This window comes from Elgaria multicarinata, chromosome 12, assembly GCF_023053635.1.
Source record: "Elgaria multicarinata webbii isolate HBS135686 ecotype San Diego chromosome 12, rElgMul1.1.pri, whole genome shotgun sequence".
In the NCBI taxonomy this organism is placed as follows: domain Eukaryota; kingdom Metazoa; phylum Chordata; class Lepidosauria; order Squamata; family Anguidae; genus Elgaria; species Elgaria multicarinata.
Genome location: NC_086182.1, coordinates 28,816,781 through 28,838,942, shown reverse-complemented (window position 1 = coordinate 28,838,942; position 22,162 = coordinate 28,816,781). Strand labels below are relative to the sequence as shown.

Here is a 22,162-nt window from a genome sequence, read left to right as displayed (position 1 = left end):
CAAGCTATGGATCAAGATTTCCCAGTATGATTTCCTCTGACCCCTATTCAAGCCCTCCACATTTAGCAGGGCACACCCTCCGTGGCCCAACGAACACCAAGCAGCAGAAGAGTAGGAGGCCGGGAGCGTGGCAGCCAGCACCAGCCCTACCCCGGTCCCACTGAACATCACCGCTCCCTTCCAGACCCGCTACTCACAGACTTCCATCTCCATGTCGTCGCACCAGGCGTCACCAACGGCGTTCATCGCCCTGCAGGAGTAACGCCCCGAGTCTCCTTTCTGCACTTCGCTGAAAACCTGTGAGAAGTAGAATTGTAATCTGAATCATACGTGGTATTTACTAAATCTTTCCCCAAGCACTTCAGAGCACTTCACATCCATCATCGGCCTCCAGAGATTGCACCATTTCAGAATGCAAGTTTGACAGAGAGGAGAGTGTCATACGTTTGAACCCTGCACGTGGAGCACTTAAAGGAAGAAAGGATCAAGCCTCGTCTTCTCCTTGGCCATGCTAGTTTTCTACATGCAGAGACCTTTTCCTATGCAGGGAGCAATTCAGTCATGAAACAGACACATATTCTTCCGCTCTTTACACCAACTCTCATTTCCCTTCCTTTCCGTTGTCTTGTGGTGTTGAATGATACATTGTAAGACCCTTGGGGCAGGGACTCTTGCACTTTGTAAAGCACCATGCCCATAGATGGAACATTGATAATGACATATCCTTATCCGCATTCTGAAGTGGTGCAGTCCCAGGTGTGTCCATTGCATGCCTTCTATGAAAGTGGCCTGAAATCATACCTGTTGGAGAACTAGAGGCTGCCAGCAAGGAAGTGTATCCTCCCTCCTAACAGGTGTGTTCCTGTTCAGGGTTTTAGCCATGCCTTCCTCCAAGATACTCCATTCCATGTTTAGTCCTCATTGGGCATTTTTCTTGGTGTGTGTGTGTGTTCCTTAGTTCCCCCACCACCCCATCCACAATTTCTGGGTACTTCCACAAACCTCAGGATTCATGCTAATACCACTCTCTCTTTTTTCTCAGCCATTCCGTTTTGGATCCATTTCAGCCCACATGCATCACCCAAGTTTACTATTATAAGGAGTGTTGGGCTGAGAGGCTCGTGTGGCGCAGAGCGGTAAAGCAGTTTCTGCAGCCGAAACTCTCCCCACGGCCTGTGTTCGATCCCAGCGGAAGCTGGTTTCAGGCAGCTGGCTCGGGTCGACTCAGCCTTCCATCCTCCTGAGGTCGGTAAAATGAGCACCCAGCTAGCTGGGGGAAAGGTAATCACGGCCGGGGAAGGCAACGGCAAACCACCCCGCTATAAGGCCTACCAAGAAAACGTCAGCGAAAGCTGGCGTCCCTCCAAGAGTCAGTAATGACTCAGTGCTTGCACGAGAGGTTCCTTTCCTTTCCATGGGCTGAGAGAGAGAACCCTAAAAGCCAGACGACAGTAGATGTAGAAAGTTAGGAACACAGTCCGCTGCCTTGGTTCACCTAACCCAGTCTTGTTCATACTGAGCAGCTCTCCGGGGTTTCAAGCAGCAGTGATTTTCCAGCCCTACCTGGAGATGCTGCCGTGGCTTGAACCCAAGACCTTCTGCATGCGAAGCAGATGCTCTACCACTGAGCCACGTCCCCTCCAGCTCCAGCTGCTCCTCCAGCCAGCAAAATATGGAATGCAGAGAGCCCCGGCAATGCCCCAGCACGTCAGCGATATAAATAATGGAAGCGTTCCCATGCTGCCCAAGGCTTGCGGTCCATGGATGAACCGGTAACCTATTTCCCATTGGCAAACGGCCAACCCAAAAGCCTTCTCTTGGAGAAGTGTAAATTGAGGATGGCGGAGGAGGTGGCAGCGGCCAGGGCCCACGGAATGGACAAGAAGCGCTTTCTCTCCTATGTTGTGTACCTATATTTAGCACACAGAAGAACTACTGAAGGACAGATCAAGGGGATGTGGGCAGTTTCTTCTTCGCTGCGCAATGCCAGGGAAAAGGCACTCGGCTATAAATACCAGGGATCTACAGCCTTAATTAATGAGGAAAATGAGGACGGAGAATGCTTCCTGTCTTCTTCGCAGGAATCAGAACTCAAGAGGCATCCAGTGAAAGAGACAGGCAAAAGTTTTGGGCAAGCGTGAGGGAAGCTGTTCTCTTTATTTGATGCGTCATTCACACTTATGGAATTAAGTGATGGAACGCCTCTCCCGACGTGAATATACCCGGTCTCTACGTTCAACATCTAAGGTCCTCCTCCGGGTGCCTACTCCGAGAGAGGCTCGGAATGTGGCAACGAGGGACAGGGCCTTTTCGGTGGTGGCCCCCAGACTGTGGAATGATCTCCCTGATGAGGCTCGCCTGGCACCAACGCTGCTATCTTTCCGGCGCCAGGTTAAGACTTTCCTCTTTGCCCAGGCATATGGCGGCACATCCTAATTACCCACATGTTTAGTTTTTAATCGATTTTTAATGCTTTATGTGTGTATGTTCTGTGTTTTAGAGTTTAAAATTTTGTATACTTGTTTTTACCTCAATTTTTAGAATTTCTGTAAACCGCCCAGAGAGCCCTGGCTATGGGAGCGGTATATAAGTGTAATTAATTAATTAATTAATTAATTCGGGGATACCCATGAGCATAAATGCTAATATATGAAGGATGAAGGCAAATCAGGGTATCATTTAGTTACAATACTGGCCAAGTGGAGCATATGTGTTCAGAGGCAACATACCTGTGAATACCAGGTGCTGGGGACGAACAACAGGAGAGGATGCTGGTCTTTATGGCCTGTTCCTCAACATCTATTAAGCAAATGTTTTGCCCATTGTTTGAACCAGAATTCTGGGCTGAATAGATCTTTAGTCTGATCCAGCAAGGCCCCATATCCTGTGCTTCCTTTGCAATTCTCTCCAGAGCCGATCAATACCTGACGGAACGCCTCTCCCGACATGAACCTACCCGTACGCTATGCTCAACATCTAAGGTCTTCCTCCAGGTGCCTACTCCGAGGGAAGCTCGGAGGATGGCAACAAGGGAGAGGGCCTTTTCAGTGGTGGCCCCCCAATTATGGAATTATCTCCCCAATGAAGCTCGCCTGGTGCCAACTTCGTTATCCTTTCGGTGCCAGGTCAAGACTTTTCTCCTAGGCATTTAACAGCATATGCTGAGTTTTTTTAACTGACCCCAAAATAGTTGTTTTTAAATGGAAATTGTCTGTTTTTGTATGTATTTTATGCTTTTATGGTTTTAAATTTTGTATATTTCTTTTTAAAGTTTACTGTTTTTAACTTCTGTAAACCGCCCAGAGAGTTTCGGATATGGGGCGGTATATAAATGTAAATAATATTAATAATAATAATAATATCATTAGCCATGATTGCTAAAGATTTGACCAATTTGACATCCGCTGGCTTCCCCCACTGCCATCAGAGTCACCAACCTCTACTGGCTTCAGCTATTGAGCAATATAGAAATGCGATGAAGAAATATAAGACCGCCCAGAGACAGGGCCCCAATCCACCCCCTGTCTTCTACATTAGACTTACCAACAGGCCTGTCTTTGTGTCCACTTTGAAAGAGGAGTTCTGGAATTTGGAGCTGGATTTAGAGTCCAGCGGCAACATTTCACTATTACGGTACCAGTTGTACGTCGGCTCCGGGAAGCCTTCCTTTTCCTGGCAGTGGAGGGTGGCGGATTTACCCACGGGCACCGACTGCGGCACGCGGCACTTCGGGGCCACTGGCTTCACTATTGGGAAAGGAGACGCCCGTCACATAAGTCACGCTGCTGGGCCATTTGCTGCCTTTCACATCCCTCCTCCCCAGGTGTTTTAGTATCCCTTGGTGTTGCATGGAGTGGGCTACCGGTGACCAGCCTTTCTTTTGGCAAGCGTGCCACAGGTCTGAAATACAAAACAGAGCCACCCCGATGCTGGCTACAGTACATACGCACAATGCCCGGGCCGAATTCTGCCTCTGGTCCTGTGGGCCACAAGGCAGACAGCAATGCAGTGTTCAACCTGAACTGGAGGGGGTGGGTGGGTTTGCACTTCTTCTAAAACAGGGGTAGGCGATCTTTTTGCATCATGGGCACATCTGGCAATTCGAAGAACTGTCCTGGGCACCGCCACAAAATGGCTTCTATGAGAACTGTGGCAAAGGACAAGTAACCTGCCCAAAATACGGAATGCAAGGCAGAGGTTGAGCCACAAAAGCCACAACTCCTTTGAACCCACAGTTTTCAGCACCACCAGAAACCTATTTTTCAGCAATCCTAACAGCCAGTAAGAAAATGTGTTAATTTTTTTAAAAAGTGGGAAGGCTCATTGTGTCATCCAGACCAGAGATAGTTTGGTCGGTTTCAAAAGAAACCAGCTTCAAACCCTGGTTTCAGAAGCTGGCTTGTTAAACTAGCCAGAGTTTGTAAAACTTCTGCTATTTAATGTGGAGAGCAGTGGGCTAAATGGACCAGTGGTCTGAGCTGGTATAAGGCAGTATCAGTTCTCTGATCAGTTACTAGGGGCGTTACTAGACGAGGCTGTAGCGCGCGTTACCTTCCGCAGTCGTGTCGAGGCTTCCAGATGACGTTCACCAGGATCCGTCGTTATCCTGCGGTGAAGCCTCTTTCTCCCGACTTTAAAAAAGTGAGTTCTAGTGCGCCTTTTCCTGGCGGCCCGCGCTAATTCGGAGTACGTGTGGGAGGATGTGAGGTCACTGCGGTCCGCACTGGTCAGGAAAAGGCGTGCTAAGGGGAGTGGCCAGCGGCTTCGGTCAAGCCGCCTCCGCCATTTGCGCCCAGCCCGCCAGCTGGGGCAGCGCGGCGGAGCGGCTTTTTTTTATTATTTCCACAGTGACAATTTGCGTAGGACCGGAGGACCGGAAAAGTGGCTGGTGCGCTGCTGGGGCATGTGCGCCTGTTTTTTCTACTGCAACCTCTGCGTGGGTCAGTTTTCAGAAAGCCGGGCATCCCACAGTCCGCCTTCATGGGGAGTTGGTGACTCCTCGCGGTGGGTGTACCAGGCTGGCAGAGGGCAGAGCTGTTTGTGGGCTGCTGCCATGGCTACAGTCAGATGTGGGTTGGCTCCTTGGGATGGGGCAGAGGGCACAGAGGCAGTCATCGGCGCTGACACCTCAGAGGCATGATGGGAGATGTAGGCACAGAGTGCCCATGCAGACGATTGACCTCGGGTCATATTACACCCGCCACGACCCCCATCAGGAAGTGACCGCATCAATGTTGACCTTCAACAGCACCAGCAGCACTTCAGCTGGCACTGCCGCCGGCGCCGGCTCCGGCATCGCTGACGGCTGCGCAAGTTTGCGGTCTTTCGGACTTGCGCAAACCGTGCGCCGAGCGAAAAAAAAAGCCGCGGCAATCAGACCGGTGTGGTTGCGCAACCGTGCTCGCGGCGGCAGCAGCACAACCGGCGCAAACTTCCGCCACAAATCAAAGGCAGGTGTGGATGATGAGGCGTCACGGCTGAACGGGAAAAGCCACTTTCACCGCTCCTCAACGACGGAACACCCGGTAGGTCTAGCAAAGCCATAGTTCTCTGCTCAAGGGCCAGTGGTAATCTGCAAAAGGCAACCAGGCAGGGTATACTTGTATCGCAAGGGGAAATCTAGGCACGTACCATGAACTGTCAGGTTGATGCTGATCTCCGCTCCGATACGTGTGTCTTCATGTGCTGCCACCTCACACCGGTACACGGCTTTATCAGCACGGGTCACATTGTAGATGACCAGAGACGTTCGGCTGAGGAGCTGCGCGCGGTGAGCCCAATCTCCTAGAGAGAGGTGGAGGAGAAGCATGGAAGGAGAGCAACGTAAGGCAACCTCCAGGCTTCCTGGATTTCGCCACACTGATCGCACAGTCTTAAGAAGGGATGCAAAACCCACAAAAAACTAGGCACCGAGGAGAAATTGACACAGAGGCGCTTTCCAACGCGGTTCAATTTAAAACGGTGTTGCCATCCATTCAGATTTGCTCCTCCCGTGGCGCGTGCAGTTAATTAAAGCAGCGTGAAAGGAATATCCATCACAAAATGACTGCAGGTTTTATGGCGTGAAAACCCATGGTTGCTGCGGAGAGCGGGTAACGCCACGTGTCACACCCGTGTGTGAAGTGCAGTAGCACCCCAGTAAATCCCCGTGTAAATAGGGCCACAGTCACCACGGGCATCTGCGAAGACAAAGCCTCAAGAAGAGAAAGTCACAAGCATTTCCTACCCTGCAACTTGTTCTTGAAATACACGTAGGAGGTTTCCTTGTTCCCAATTTTCTTCCACTCAATCCTGGGATCGGCCGTCTTGGTGCTGGCAATGATGCAAGAAAGTTCAACACCTGCAACAGGAACACACACACACACACACAATGGCCAATTAAGGATCCTGACCTTCTCAGGGGAATTCTTGCCCTGAAAAGGCCAACGACCTTGCCTTTATTCCACCTCCCAAGCAGAGAAAAAATTGCTTGGCTCCATGAACTGCTGGAAGGGAGGTGATGGATCCGAGCCAGCAAAAAGAGCGGCCAACCCAGACGGCAACCACTAGAAGGAAGACACTGCAGACAAAAGCAGTTGCCTGGTCCCTCAGGAGAATTCCTTCCAAGAGACGTGACTCATGGGCCAAAGATGAAGATGAGGATACTGTTATCTACCCAGAGCAAAGGCAGAACAGCTGGAGGGATCACAGATTTCAAGGGGAGGTGGGAATTCTGAGCCATACTGCTGCATTTCTTCTGGGGGCAATTAGGCAAGATTCCTTTAGTACCTTTCTTTTCTAGGGATGAGGAGTAGCAGTTGTAGTCATACTACTAGTAGTACTACTACTAGCAGTAGCAGTACGACTAGCAGTAGTAACAACAACACATAACATTTACGTAGTGCACAGAAGCCCTGCTTGAGGTGCAAGTATAAGGCAGCCTTCCTGTGCTCCTCCACCCAGCCACACTTACGCTGAAATTCCTGCACCACAGGATTCACGTTGGTGGATATCAGCTCTACAGCCAAGATTTGGTACCCTACAAGAGCAAACAAGAGGCAGGTTAAGATTCAAGCAAGGCACAGCAGTCACTGCTGTCCTGGAAGCAACGATCTGAAAAACTCCATGGCACTGTTCTCTTCTCCTCCCCAACCCCTGCCCCCCCCCCCAAAAAAAAGTTACTTGAGGGTAGCAAAATGTGGTTTTATCCTATATCACCTAGTGAAAAATTAATTCAGAAAGGTTTTCTTTGGGGGGTATTATTATTTTTCAGGATATGGTTAAATAAAAACTGGTTAGATACTGGATACATTGGCAACCAAGATTCACCAGGGGAATTTGACAGGGAAAAGTCACCACATAGTGATTATTCGTGTCCTTTATGATCGTATTAAATCACATTAAGAGAAGTCTGCAGGCGTCTTTATGGGCAGAGTTTCTCTAGATGTCTTTAAATAGCAAAGCTGTCCTCGTTCCCTGTCTCTAGGCTAAGCAAGTGTTACCTGTTGATTTTCTGCCTGTCAGACAACTGGGACAGCTGTTTGATGCAGAGAGCTTTGGCACATAAGAAATGGTCCCAACCCCCACTGCATGAAAGGAAATAATAATAATAATATAATTTATTTATTTATTACCCTCCCTTTGGATCGAGGCGGGGAACAATGTTAGTACAACAATACAATATAAATCAAATGCATAAAATTAATTAAAAGAATATAACACCAATATAATATCAAAATAACAGTCAGGACTTCTTAAAATTCTTGGATAAAGCAGACTTCTCTAACTTGGTGCCTTTCAGTTGTTTGGGGGTGGGTTGCAATTCCCATCACTCCCAACCAGCATGGCCCATGCTCAGAAATGCTGTAGTCCTAACCATCTGGAGGGCACCAGGATGAGGAAGATTATCCTATGGAATGGTTTGCTAAAGCTAAGCAAATCTAGAACTGGTCATTGCCCAGGATGGAGATCACCTGGGAACTCCATTATATGCTGTGTTGCGTTCCGTTATGGGAGAAAAGGAGTGATATAAATGTGATGAATATGTGCATTAATTAATAAAGGGGGCAAAGCAGGAAACCTTCCCTGCATATCCAGGCTTAACACTTCAGAAACTGGAACCAGGACACACATCAAGCCGGTGGATCAGACCAAGGGTCCTTCTAGTACCACATTCTGTTCACACAGTGGACACAGGAAACACACAAGCAGAGTTTGAGTGTAACAGCACCCCCATCCATGTTCCCCAGCATCTGATGTACCTAGGCATACTATCTCTGAAACTGGAGGTAGCACATAGCCACCAGGAGTAGTAGCCATTGATAGTCTTATTCTCCAGGAAGTTATCTACCCACTTTTTAAAGCCATCCAAATGGGTGGCCATCACTTCATCTTGCGGTAGCAAATTCCATACTTCCACTCTGTGTTGTGTGAAGAAGTCCTTGCTTTGATCTGACCTGAATCTTCCACCTATCAGCTTCATAGGATAACCCCAGCTTCTAGTATTATGAGTGAGAAAATCCATCTTCTCCACACCATGAATCACGTTGTACACCTCTATCATGTCTCTGCTCAGCCTCCATTTTTTCCAAGCTAAACAATCCCAGCTGTTGTAACCTTCCCTCATAGGGGAGATGCTCCAGCCCCTTGATCATTTTAATTGCCCTTTTCTGCACTTTTTCCGGATCTACTATATCCTTTTTAAGTGCTCCAAGCATGACTGGTCCTAGATTTGTATAAGGCCAGTTTGATATTGGTAGTTTTATTCACATTTTATTTCCATTCCTTCAGATTTGCTTCCAATCTACCACTTAAAGTTAATCTGTTTTTCTTTCTTCCCCCCCCCCTTTTATCCTCGCTTTCCTCCCCCTTCTGAGGTAAATACATCTCGCTAATCCCAGCAAAACCCCAAGGCATTAAAAGAATGAGCCAAAACAAACCCACGGAGTCAGCAGAGGAAAATCCCTCCGAACTCTGCTTGACATTTTCACAAAAAAATGCTAACATGGAGGTCGTACAAAGATGGGGGTCATTTTCTTCACTTGTCCCATCCACAGGTTCCAAGCCAACGTTCACTTTTCTGACACAAAGATAATAATTAACATATAAACTGCTTTATAGAGTTCAAGCAACTTGCCACACGCTGGTGGCAAATCTGTGGCAACATCCAATTTAGAAAATAGTGACACTTTAGTACAACTCCCATCACCTAACAACATGACCAATGGGAATCGTAGTCCACCACATCACAGGGCAACGGATTGGGGAAGGCAGCTCTAGTACATGTTCATCAAGTCAATCAATCATATTTGTATTATTATTATTTATTAATTTATTTATATAGCACCATCAGTGTACATGGTGCTGTACAGAGTAAAACAATAAAATAGCAAAACCCTGCCGCATAGGCTTACATTCTAATAATATCCTAATAAAACAATAAGAAAGGGAAGGGAATGCATCAAACAGGCACAGAGAAGAGTAAAATTAACAGTATAAAAGTAAGGTCAAAATCAAATTCTAAAAGCTTTAGAAAAAAAGAAAAGTTTTCAGCTGAGCTTTAAAAACTGTGATTGAACTTGTAGTTCGCAAATGTTCTGGAAGAGAGTTCCAGGCATAAGGGGAAGCGATAGAAAATGGACGAAGCCGAGCAAGAGAAGTAGAGACTCTTGGGTGGGTAAGAAACATGGCATCTGAAGAGTGAAGAGCACGAGTGGGGCAGCGATAGAAAATGGACGAAGCCGAGCAAGAGAAGTAGAGACTCTTGGGTGGGTAAGAAACATGGCATCTGAAGAGTGAAGAGCATGAGTGGGGCAGCGATAGAAAATGGACGAAGCCGAGCAAGAGAAGTAGAGACTCTTGGGTGGGTAAGAAACATGGCATCTGAAGAGTGAAGAGCATGAGTGGGGCAGCGATAGAAAATGGACGAAGCCGAGCAAGAGAAGTAGAAGACCCTTGGGTGGGTAAGAAACATGGCATCTGAAGAGTGAAGAGCACGAGTGGCACATCTGAAGAGTGAAGAGCACAAGCGGGTGAGATGAAAGAGGAAAGACAGGAAGGAGCTAGACTGTGACAAGCTTTGTAGGTCAACAGGAGAAATTTATATTGGACTCTGAGGTGAATTGGAAGCCAATGAAGAGATTTCAGAAGTGAAGCAACATCTGACACATCTTCCATGAAAGCTTAAGACCACTTATATGGGTCTCCACCTCCATCCATCTTTTTTTCACAAGAACCAAGTGAGGTAAAGTAGGAGGAAGTTGTTGTTATTGCATATATATCCTGCCTTTTTTCCTCCAAGGAACTCAAGGCGGTGTACATAATCCTCCTCTCCATTTTATCTTCATAACAACCCTGTGAGGTAGGTTGGGCTGAGAGTCTGTGACCGGCCCAAAGTCACCCAGTGGGTTTCCATGGCCGAGTGGGGACTAGAACCCGGATCTCCCGACTCCCAGTCCAACACTCTAGCCACTACACCACACTGGCTCTGAACTGCGTTTCCAGGTCTCTAGATTTGACCAGCCCTCACCAGTAATCCAGGTTGGTACAGTCCAATGGTCCCACCATAAAGGGAAGACCTGTTGCACTTCAAATGTTGTATAGCTTGAAGCAATTTTGCATATATATATTTAGTTTGAACGATTTGTAACAATCTCACTGTGAGAATTGAGGCTACCCCTCCAGAGGCCTAGGTTTGGGCATCTTGGCATTTTCTGATATTTTGTACAGAAACAAAGTACGTGCTGAAGATGCATTGCCATTAGTCAGTCTTCCGGATGCCACAGGTCTCTCCTTTATTTTTGCTACGATAAAGTAACACGGCTGCCCCTCTGGAAATAATAGGTGAGTTTTCCAGTAGCCACAAGGGATGACTAAATGAGCTATGGGCAGCACAGCATGGGAAATACCGCTCAGCTCCCACTCTGGATTTTTGAAGCTTAATGTCATAGCCACAAAGAAACCTGCTTGCTATCAAACAAACAAACAAAAAAACCAGGGAAGTGGCTAATCGTTTCAGCCAAAGCGACCTTAGTGGCACCTTAAAGACTAACTCATTTAATTCTTGCGTAAGCTTTTTGAGGAAGTGGGGTACAGTCCATGAAAGCTTTAAGTCTTCAAGGTTAGTCTTTAAGGTGCCTCAAACGCCTTTGTTGTTCGTGCTGTGTTAAACTAACACAGCTCCCCCTGGTAATTTTTTTTTGAATGTTATGTGCTTCTTTTCAGATTCTCCTGGTTGCTCCACACGCTTGCAGAACACCCAAACCTCTCCCTAGAGCATCCAAGCCAGACCAAGCGTTCCCCGGAAACGTATGAGGCCAGGGACTGTTCACACTGTTCCGTCACCATCTGCTTCAACTCAGAACGTACCCAAGGTGTAACAGAGGATTTGGTTTGCCAACATGCCCCGTCATGCCCCATGGCTCTTCTGCTTGCTGTGCTGCGTACTGCATGCACACCTTTCAGCGAGGGGGAGTGATACAAGCTGTGGTGCCCAGGCCGTGTCAGCCAGGACACGTGCGCTCATCAGGGTTTTTGTGACAGCTTGCTCCGACAAGCACCCTGCGGCATCGTTAAGCGCTGGCATGGCCACACAACTTGTCCCCTTGTGCTTGGATCCATGCCGACGCTGAACAGCTTTGTCTGTCACAGAATCCTAGAATAGTAGAGTTGGAAAGAGCCTATAAGGCCATCGAGTCCAACCCCTTGCTCAGTGCAGGAATCCACCCTAAAGCATCCCCGACAGATGGCTGTCCAGCTGCCTCTTGAATGCCTCTAGTGTGGGAGAGCCCATGACCTCCCTAGGTCATTAGTTCTATTGTCGTACTGCTCTAACAGTCAGGAAGTTTTTTCTGATGTCCAGCTGGAATCTGGCTTCCTGTCAACTAGTTCTCCTACAGTACCGCAATTGAAATTCAACTAAAGCATTCACCAGCATGGCCCAGGCAGGCCTGCATCCCAGGGGGTACCATGGATGTCCTAGTAATTTGACATGCCAACCTCTAATCTTCCCCAGCCTTGGTCCCTCCCGTTGTTTTGGCCAACAACTCCCATCAGGCACAGCCAGCATGATCAGTGGTCAGGGATGATTGAGGTTGTAGTCCAAACCATCTAGAGGAGGAAAACAAGTTGGAGGTTGGAGTGTGTCTATGATCAAGGAGACCCAGACACCAATACCCACAGCCAGGAAACTTTCTGGGTGATCTTGGCCCAGTCCCCAACTCTCCACCTAAACTACCTTACAGGGTTGTTGAGAGGATAAATAGAGGGGGGAAGTGAACCATGTATGCTGCCTTGAGCTTCTTTTAGGAAATGCAGGATATAAATGAAATAAATAATAAGCCAACCCCAGTTAGTGTTGATTCAGCTGTATTATGTCACCAACGGTTAATACTGACAAGAGAAATGTGGGTTAGTTTATGGAGAAGAGGGGAGAGGGGGTGACCCACTCTTGATCTTTTGGTCATAGTTAAGAACATGCCAGTGTTACATCTGTTTGGAAGATGCTGCTTTCTGCACCAGCTGTCAGATTTCACACTTGTCCAGTCCAATCACAGGCATGCAGAATGCGTATTCTCTAAATTAGTAAATAGCCACTTGCCAGGGTGTAAAAAAAAATCCTGCATACCATCAGGCAGGGAAGCACTGGGATTTTCGTTCTTGTAGGCTGCAAGTCCAACGTAAATAACATATTGTGTCTAGTAAAATAAAACGTCTGGTCTCATAACTGCCATTGACTTATTTGCACAGAGAGCTTGGCATGGCCTTATGCACAACTGTTTATTCATGAAGTGTGTATTCACGGCTTAAATGGCGTTAAGAGGGGGATCAGACCAATTTGTGGTCTATCAACAGCTATTAGCCATTATAGCTTAATAAAACTTCCAAGCTCAGGGGCAGTATAACTCTGAATATGACAGAAGAGGCCTGTAGCCTTTATGTGCTGCTTGTGAGCTTCCCAGCTGTCCTCTGCTGGAATCAGGATGCTAAACTAGACTGGCCCTTCCACTGATCTGGAAGAGCTCTTCCTATATTCATTTTTTAATTTTATTTCTTAACCTCCGGAAGCGCAGGTCTTGAGTTCCACAAAATATATCCTCTCTGGAGGTTATGTGTGCAGTCTGGCATCCAAACAACACATTTAAAGCCACTCAAACCAGAGCCTTGAAAATGTTACAGAAAGGATTTGAATTAAGGTGGTTTTGGCCACCTGATCCATGAGAAGCTCCCAGTTCAAAGGCCTCCGCAAGGTTGCGAAATTCTCAGCGCAGGCCAAATCGCCCCTTTCCCAGCAAGCGCTAAGGAACACCACTCACAAATTAACAGACCTCTTTGAGATCTGTGCCTAAGTTTAAGCAGAAGTCTGGGAAACACAGACCCCTGTGCAGAAGCAGAGAAGCAGCTATAAAAAGCTCCCCTCCTGCCGCTGCAGCACAGCAGCTTTGCAGAAATACCCCAGTGGGTCAGCCGTCTTCAGTGAAATTACAGGCCACCCACACTTGCAAGATGATTTTAAAAAATCGTACCGCCCACGTTTATCAGCTGGATGCGATCAGACGTGTGCTTCGTGCTTCTTCGCTATGGGGAAGCCAATGACCCTCGCAGGGTCCTGTGTAACGAACCCAACATGCCGACACATGGTGAGAAATGCAGACAACGAGAGAGGGCAGGAACGTGCCAAGCGATAAGAGAAACGTTTGTCATTAAACCTTCCTCTGCCACCACTGTGCACATCTCCCATTCTTCCTTTCTCACACAAAAACAGAAGCAGTGCCTTGCTGAATCTGAACAAGGACCTGCTAAGCTTCGACTATTGTTAGTCCCTCTGATTTTCAGAGATGTGCAACCGTGCCCTGCTGGATTCCCCTGAAGCTGCACACACGGCATGTTGTGTGAGGAAGTCCTTCCTTTTATCTGTCCTAAATCTCCCACCAATCAGCTTCATAGGTCCAGGTTATCTGAAAGACCATAATCTCTTTTAGGAGACTGCCCACCATCTGAGATCTTCAGGGAGGCCCTTCTCTCGGTCCCACCACCATCACAGGCACGCCTGGTGGGAACACAGGAGAAGGCCTTCTTGGTGGCTGCCCCAGGTCTCTGGAACTCCCTTCCCAAGGAAGCTAGACTGGCTCCCTCACTGCTATGCTTCTGGAGGCAGACAAAACCCTTTTTATTTTGGCAGGCCTTTGGGAAATAGTCTGGACCTCTGCTTCTGTCTTGTTTATGCACTGGGTTTTTAGAAATCATTATTTGTATTTTAAATGTTTTTAAATGTTTTACTATTTCAACATGTTTAATGATATTTTAAAACTTTTGTATATTTCTATTTATATGTTGTAACTATATGTTTTAATTTGTAAAGCTGCCTTAAGTCGCAGTACTGGGGAAAGGCAGCAATGATGATTTATTTATTTATTTATTTATTTATTTATTTATTTATTTATTATACTTATATACCGCTCCCATAGCCAGGGCTCTCTGGGCGGTTTACAGAAATTCTAAAATTGAGATAAAAACAAGAATACAAAATTTAAAACTCTAAAACACAGAACATACACACATAAAGCATTAAAAACCAATTAAAAACTAAACATGTGGGTAATTAGGATGTGCCGCCATATGCTCGGGCAAAGAGGAAAGTCTTAACCTGGCGCCGGAAAGATAGCAGCGTTGGTGCCAGGCGAGCCTCATCAGGGAGATCATTCCATAGTCTCGGGGCCACCACCGAAAGGGCCCTGTCCCTCGTTGCCACACTCCGAGCCTCTCTCAGAGTAGGCACCCGGAGGAGGACCTTAGATGTTGAACGTAGTGACCGGGTATATTCACATCGGGAGAGGCGTTCCGTCAGGTATTGTGGTCCCAAGCCGTGTAAGGCTTTATAGGTCAAAACCAGCACCTTGAATTGGGCTCGGAAACATACAGGCAGCCATGATGATGATGATGATGATGATGGGATGACCAAGATCTTTCACGCTTTAGTAATGGGGGACGGGACACATATTTGGGTGTGCGGCTTTAAAAAAAATGTGCACCCAAATGCACACGTTCCTTGTTCTTACAAGGAAGACTCAGAAACTAGCTTCAAGGTGGAACCCAGAGAATCTGATAAGCTCTAACCCCGCTCTTTCTCCCATCCCTGGTCACCAGCTCTCATTTGACTCCGCCTGTGACTCATTGCAAGCAGGAACACTTCCGTCAGCACATTTTGTATTGTCTACTGCCTGATCTTTTAAAAAAATAACACTGCTGCCCCCTTTCCCTCCCTGAGCCCATGCCATGCCATGGGCTTGCTGGTGGAAAGCAGATCAAGGCAGGAAGCACTGACACCAAAGGAAACAATGGATTTCCTCCAGAAGTTCTTGTGAGTTTCATTTTTATTTCATTTATTACTTTTCCATACTACCCGATTGCCGAAGCTCTCTAAGTGGCTACCAAAGATAAAAACCGACCTAAAAAAACCAATTTACATGCAAACATATAAACAAAGATCTATCGAAAGCAATTTTAAACAATATTGTTTGTTTTTAAATCGCACACAAACACATCATCTCCCAACATTTTTTTTCCTTTCTAGGGCCCACTGGTCCCTTTTGTGAGCTGAATAAACCCCTTCCAGCTGCAATCAGGAGATAGCTGTTTCCGGGGGTGGGTGGGGGAATACCAGGTGAGTGTCAGTTTGGAGCCACACCTGAGATGGACAGCAAGGGACCAAACCGTTCTTAATGGACCACTGCTTAGAAAAATAGTATATGTATAATGAGGGAGGGGCTCCCAAGCCCCAAAGAATATAACAGAAGCTCCATTTCAGTATGCGCACAAAAAGGGAGAGAAGTCTCAGGATGCTATAGCCCCCTGTTTTTAGGCCTGTTTCAGGAGGCTGTGCAAGTACATATAAGTACTGTAGGCCTCATCTGCAATGTGCCCTAAAAAAAATATTTTTGTGTGTTTTACTGAAATTATGATATTGTTTACATGTATGCACAGGCTGTGCTTGCAGTGTGCTCTTATAATTGTAAAAGGTTTTAAATTCAGAGTTGTCTCATTCTTATATATATATGTACAGCCCACGGAAGGAAAGGAAAGGAAGCTCTCGTGCAAGCACTGAGTCATTACTGATTCTTGGAGGGACGCCAGCTTTCGCTGACGTTTTCTTGGCAGGCCTTATAGCGGGGTGGTTTGCCGTTGCTTTCCCCGGCCGTGATTCCCTTTCCCCCAGCTAACTGGGTACTCATTTTACCGACCTCGGGAGGCTGGAAGGCTGAGTTGACCCAAGCCGGCTGCCTGAAACCAGCTTCCGCTGGGATCGAACTCAGGCCATGGGGAGAGTTTCAGCTGCAGAAACTGCTGCTTCACCGCTCAAAAAACAAGAGGCCGAAACATGTCATAGAATCTTAGAATAGTAGAGTTGGAAGGGGCCTCTAAGGCCATCGAGTCCAACCCACTGCTCAATGCAGGAATCCACCTTAAAGCATCCCCGACAGATGGCTCTCCAGCTGCCTCTTGAACGCCTCCAGGGTGGGAGAGCCCACAACCTCCCTAAGTCATTGGTTCCATTGTCATACTGCTCTAACAGTGAGGATGTTTTTCCTGATGTCTAGCCGGAATCTGGCTTCCTTTAACCTGAGCGTGTTATTCTGTGTCCTGCACTCTGGGAGGATCAAGAAGAGATCCTGGCCCTCCTCTGTGGGACAACCTTTGAAGTATTTGAAGAGTGCTATCATGTCTCCCCTCAATCTTCTCTTCTCCAGGCGAAACATGCCCAGGGGTGCTTTCATTCTCTCCTCATTGGGCTTTTGCATAATATACCTTTAGCATCCTGAGACTTCTCTCCCTTTTTGTGTATATCTTGGATTCTCATCCTCCATTTCAGGATGCCCACTCATCCTTGCGAAGATATGTATGGCATCTTTCCCTTCTCTATCAACGTCCTGGACTTTACCCTGCCCTTTTTGCTAGTTCACACCTGTGAGTCCATCCCTTGCGGAATTGCAGCTGACCTTTCCTATGGCCTCCTAAGCAATCATTTTCATCTAAGGTGGGTTTATGCATTCACTGCCTGCTATCAAATGTGGCATTCTCAAGGACGGAGAAATCGAGCCATGTGCATGTATGAATTGTCTCTCTGTCCTCTGTCTGGAGGAGACTCTCAGAGCTGCCATTTGTGTACCAGCTCCTCCCAGGATAAGACCAGAAACTCCGTCACACTTTGTGAAATGCAAAAGGAAAGTGTCTTTAGTTCAAGGACAATAATCCCGTACGCTCAGCAGCATCTGGCTTTTCAATATTTGTTAGCGTGCGTCTGAGTACCAAGCTATAACGAAGAGGCACTAACATTTCAACCAATAATCCCTGATTCTTATGCTTCGCGCACTAATCTCCTGAATCCTTATTCCCTCATCAGAGTGATGGAATAGCGAAAAGGTGTCGCTTTGAAGAACACCCAACTGCCAACCTTACTAATGTAAAATGCAAGCTATAAAAGGATCAGAAACTGGAGTATTTTTCACCCTAAGAAGGCATGAGACGCAACTGAGGAACATAGCTTGGTTTATCATGAAACACTTGATATATTTTTTTTTAAAAAAATTATTTCCTATCATCTTTGTTAGACAATATCAGATGCTGTCTCTAGACTTGCCCATCAGCCAATATTGGATTGCTCTGACCTGTAAAACCCATGCTCAAACTTGTAAAAAATACTGTCCTGGCTATATCTACCTCCATTCTCCCAGATTTTTCTAGACTTCACCGCCAATTCTGTTCTGGCTCTGCTCGTTCCATCAGAGAGAAGGTCCAGGGTTGGTGTTTGTGCCTGTCATACTCGAGCAGATATCAGATCCTGAGTATCAGGACCCACTGATATTGCTTGCCATGAGCCAGCACTCCAAGCAGTGCCAGGAATCTGGATTATTATTAGTTTTTAATTTTAATTCAAGTATTTTTATCCCACTCTTCATCCAAAAAGGTCCCCAGAGCGGTTTACATATAACCAATAAAACAAGATCGCCCCTGCCTGCACATTTACAATCTAAGAAAGACACGACACACAAGGAAAGAGAAATGAGGAGGGAAGAGGAAATTGAACTCAGCTTCTAATTTCCCACAATGCCTCCCGACCTAGGCCAGATCTACACCAAGCAGGAAAGAACACTATGAAAGTGATTTGAAAATGGCATATGGAGTTTCTCATGGACCCCAACAGTCGTCAGTGCATTTCAATGCCGTTATAAAGCAGTAGTGTAGATCCTGCCTCCACAGTGTTGCTCTCTGGGGCATTGTGGGAAATTAAAAGCATGGCTACAACTCAGCTGCTCTGTCCTGCTTGTAGCTAGTAAGCTTACAGGAGCCCAGTGATAGAGGAGGATCTGCAGCCCTTCATAGGGCTAATGTTGGCTGGGGAATTCTGGGAGTTGTAGGACCTTTTTCTGTCTAAACATCCACAGAATTGCACCCTTAATCTTTCTTGTTCTGAGAAGAGCATCTACAGCTGTGATCACTAACTAAAAGGGAAAAAAACTGCCCAGATATTTTCTGGGCTCTTTGCCCCCTGGAAAATCACCTACTTGTGCCAAGATACAGAAAGCCGCCAGAAGAATCAATGATAGGAACTTCAACGATAGGGAAAGGCGGGGGGTTGAAAATTGTTAGGAAACAAAATCGACTTTCCAGCTGAAATAACTTATGGAAAATGAAAGCATTTCCTACTTAAGAGACTGCCGACCAGCCCACCCTCCCAAATTAGGGCTGGGTTCCCTACCAGAAATCCCATAACTATCCTGCCATGAAAGGAGTTAAACGCAGCCTGCTAACATCACCAAAGCAGAGTAAAAACCGAGAATTTAGCAAAGAAGACAAATTCTTCTAATCCTCAAGCTCCTTCTCCTCTTGCTCTCTCCTGCTATTTTTAGCCAAGTATTTTCTGAACGTGCCAAATGCTCCCAGCGATAGAGCCATCGGAGGCCCCTTTTCCCACAGATGCTGCTCCCGAGGCTGCAGCAAGCCTACCCCAGTACGAATGGTTCTGACCCAAATGTACAAATGCCAAATGGGTATTTCAGCAAATCCCAATAGCGCTTTGATCAACTAGCCAATAGCTAATTCTAAATATCTACATGCATCCCTAGTCGGCAACTAATTATGAAGCTGGCCATGTTATGAAACGAGCACGGGGTGAACGGACAGCAATGTTGGTTCAGGCTACTGAGTCACTCCCAGGGTGGATTTAATTTAAATCAATTTGATTTAAATCACGATTTAAATCACTACTCAGAAAGACTCAATTTAATCATGCGACTCCCCCCTCCCACCAAAAAAGTGCACTCTTCCTCGCTATATTTTACACAACTCAGAGTTACCAAAGTCTCATTCTTGCTGGTATAATCTTAATATTTAACAACCAGACGAAGGTTTCGTTTTTAGAATAGCAACTTTTCAGATTAGTTTTACAGTATATTTATTTATTTATTTCATTTCATTTCATTTCTATACCGCCCAATAGCCGGAGCTCTCTGGGCGGTTCACAAAAATTAAAAACATTCGAAATATAAAACAACAGTATAAAACCATAGTACAAAATACAATATAAAAGCTCAACCAGATAAAAACAGCAGCAATGCAAAATTACAAATTTAAAACGACAAGTTAAAATTTATTTATAGACTGTTAAAATACTGGGAGAATAAAAAGGTCTTCATAAAGTTTTATCAGTATAAAAATATACTGATTTGGTTATACTATTAGAAACACATCACAGATAGATAATTATGAAATTATTGCGAGGTGAACGATCTCCAGTTTAATAGGTTAATCATTCATATTTGGACAACTTTTCTGCTGTACTTTATTGGAAGGAGAAAAAATAATCTTACAGAAAACTCAGGAAGAGCATGACATTGTGAATGGGTTAATGGAATTCATTTACCAAAAAATTTAAACAGCCTCATGCTACATAATTAAAAACGAATCCTTATTTCATGATGAATAACCTTTGGACTATAATGTATCTTAAATAGAAGACTATCTTTAGATAGATATTTCCTCAAAATGCATTTTATTAAAAAAGATCCAATTTAAATTAAAAAATCCAATTTAAATTTTAAAAAATCAATTTTTTTTATTTATATATATATATATATATATATATTAAAAATTATTGATTTTTATCCACCCTGGCGTAACTATGTCATCACAGGTGGGGGCCGTGGTTCGGAGTTGCTTTTATCAACTACATGTGCTCCGCCAAGTTCGCCCCTTTCTGATCTTACCACCGCAGTCCAGGCCCTGGTTCTTTCCAGACTGGACTCATGCAACCTGTTGTATACAGGGCTTCCCTTGAAGCAAATCCAACGCCTACAGGCTGTACAAAATGCAGCAGCCAGGTTGGTCAAGGGGCTCCCAAAGTGGTCTTCTATCACTTTGGTGCTTCAAGAGCTCCATTGGCTGCCGGTGGCTGCTAGGGTGCGCTACAAGGTCTTGTTGACCATGTATAAAGCCCTGCAAATGCTTGGATACCTGAGCACACGCCTCTCTCCTATGTCTCACCATTGGCAGACTCACTCTCAGGAGCAGGGATGCCCTGATGGTCCCCCGCTACAAATTGGAATGTGCGGGGGCCAGGGCTTTTTCAGTGGCTGGCCCCCGGTTATGGAATAATGTGCCACTGGAGATTAGACAGTCTCCCACTCTCAATTGCTTCAAACGCCTTTGCAAGGCATTTTTATTTTCACAGGAGTTTGGGGAGGGGGTGGTTTAAATTGGGGTCGAGGGCTTTTAATGGTTTGAGGGTGAGGGTTTTAATGGAATTGTCTTAATGTGGGTTGAGGGTTTTAATGGAATTGTTTTATATGTTATTGTAAAGCGCCTCGATGCCAGAAATGGTGAGGCGGTGCTATAAAAATGCTTTAAATAAATTAAATAAATAATATTAAATAAATAAATAAAATAAAACAGGGCAGGCTCAGTCAAAACGTCAGTTGCTGTTCACACTGGGAAGGATCGTTATCCTTTGGGCCTGCCCCAGCTCCTAATTCTGCAGAAGCCTGGACACTCTGAAGTCACTACAGAAGATCTGACATCTGCCTTGATGGGAGAGAGACGCAGCTGGGAATGTGGGTTTCCCCCCCTCCCCTTCGTTTTCCTTTGAAGCCTCCCCAGCTGGGAGGCCTTTAAGGGTCAACATGTTCTTTTCCTTAGCGCTTACTAGATTGAACACAAAAGCCTGCCCTATGCCGCCAGTGTCTCCCTTGGTCAACGAACTGACCACAATAGAGCCCTGTATCTGGAGTTTGATCACAAACGTCACTTCCGCCTTGGAGCATGTGAGAGAGTTCAGCGATTTCAGAGATAGGGCTGGAGAGACCTCAACATGTCCTACGTGTGTGAGGAAAAGGTCCTCAAATCGGTGCCTCTTTGGGTAGATACAGAAGACCACACACTTTACTACATGTCTGCACTGGTTGTGTGGTTATATGTGTTGCCACTTGGCAGTATGATGGTTCAGACAATCAAGTTAACCAAGTTGAGAGAATGACCCTGTTCAGACGACACACTAAGCCACGGTGGTTAAGCATTTTGAGCTAAACTTGGCTTCGTGTGTCAAGTGAACCATGGCTTAGGGTGTAGTGTGAACCATTCCTAGCCATGGTGGTGTCACAACCACGGTTTAAATACGCTCACAAACCATTTGCTGCAGAAGGGTTAGTGGCCTAACCATGGCTTAGCGTGTCGTCTGAACAGGCCCAGCTAGTCCTGAAGGAGCCTGGTAGCCTGAATGGGCTCTCTGAACATGTTGGAAGTCCAGCAAAAAGTACCAGAGAAAGTATTTTGGTGCCTCAAATACAAACTGCAAAGCAGAAAAGACAGCATCGTCAATTACATCTCAACAAAAACAGAACTGCACTTGATCAATATATTATATGAAACAAGTAGATGTATAGTGGTTTATAAACATGTGTATAAACAAATAAAGCACACCAAAGTACAAAGGAAGTAAATATTTCCAGTGCAGGTACCATCATATCAACATATGAATCTCATACCGAACATATCAATCATTTCATATCAATCATATACATCATATCAAACATATCTATACCATATCAAACAACAGAGCACAGGTGTGTTACCATTACGACTAAGAATAGTCTTTCTCAGCAGTATATAGACCATTCTTTTAAATTATGTATAT

General features: G+C 45.8%; 1 protein-coding gene across 1 annotated transcript in view; it reads right to left on the bottom strand.

Annotated features, from left to right (window-relative positions):
• JAM3 (junctional adhesion molecule 3) overlaps positions 1–22,162 on the bottom strand; it is a 41,134-nt gene that overhangs the window by 2,578 nt on the left and 16,394 nt on the right. Inside the window, exons 2-6 of the mRNA XM_063139122.1 lie at positions 6,953–7,018; positions 6,227–6,340; positions 5,632–5,784; positions 3,544–3,746; positions 198–297 (exon numbers count right to left, since the gene is read on the bottom strand). Coding sequence (XP_062995192.1) covers positions 198–297; positions 3,544–3,746; positions 5,632–5,784; positions 6,227–6,340; positions 6,953–7,018 — 636 coding nt within the window. The remainder of the gene's footprint in view (positions 1–197; positions 298–3,543; positions 3,747–5,631; positions 5,785–6,226; positions 6,341–6,952; positions 7,019–22,162) is intronic.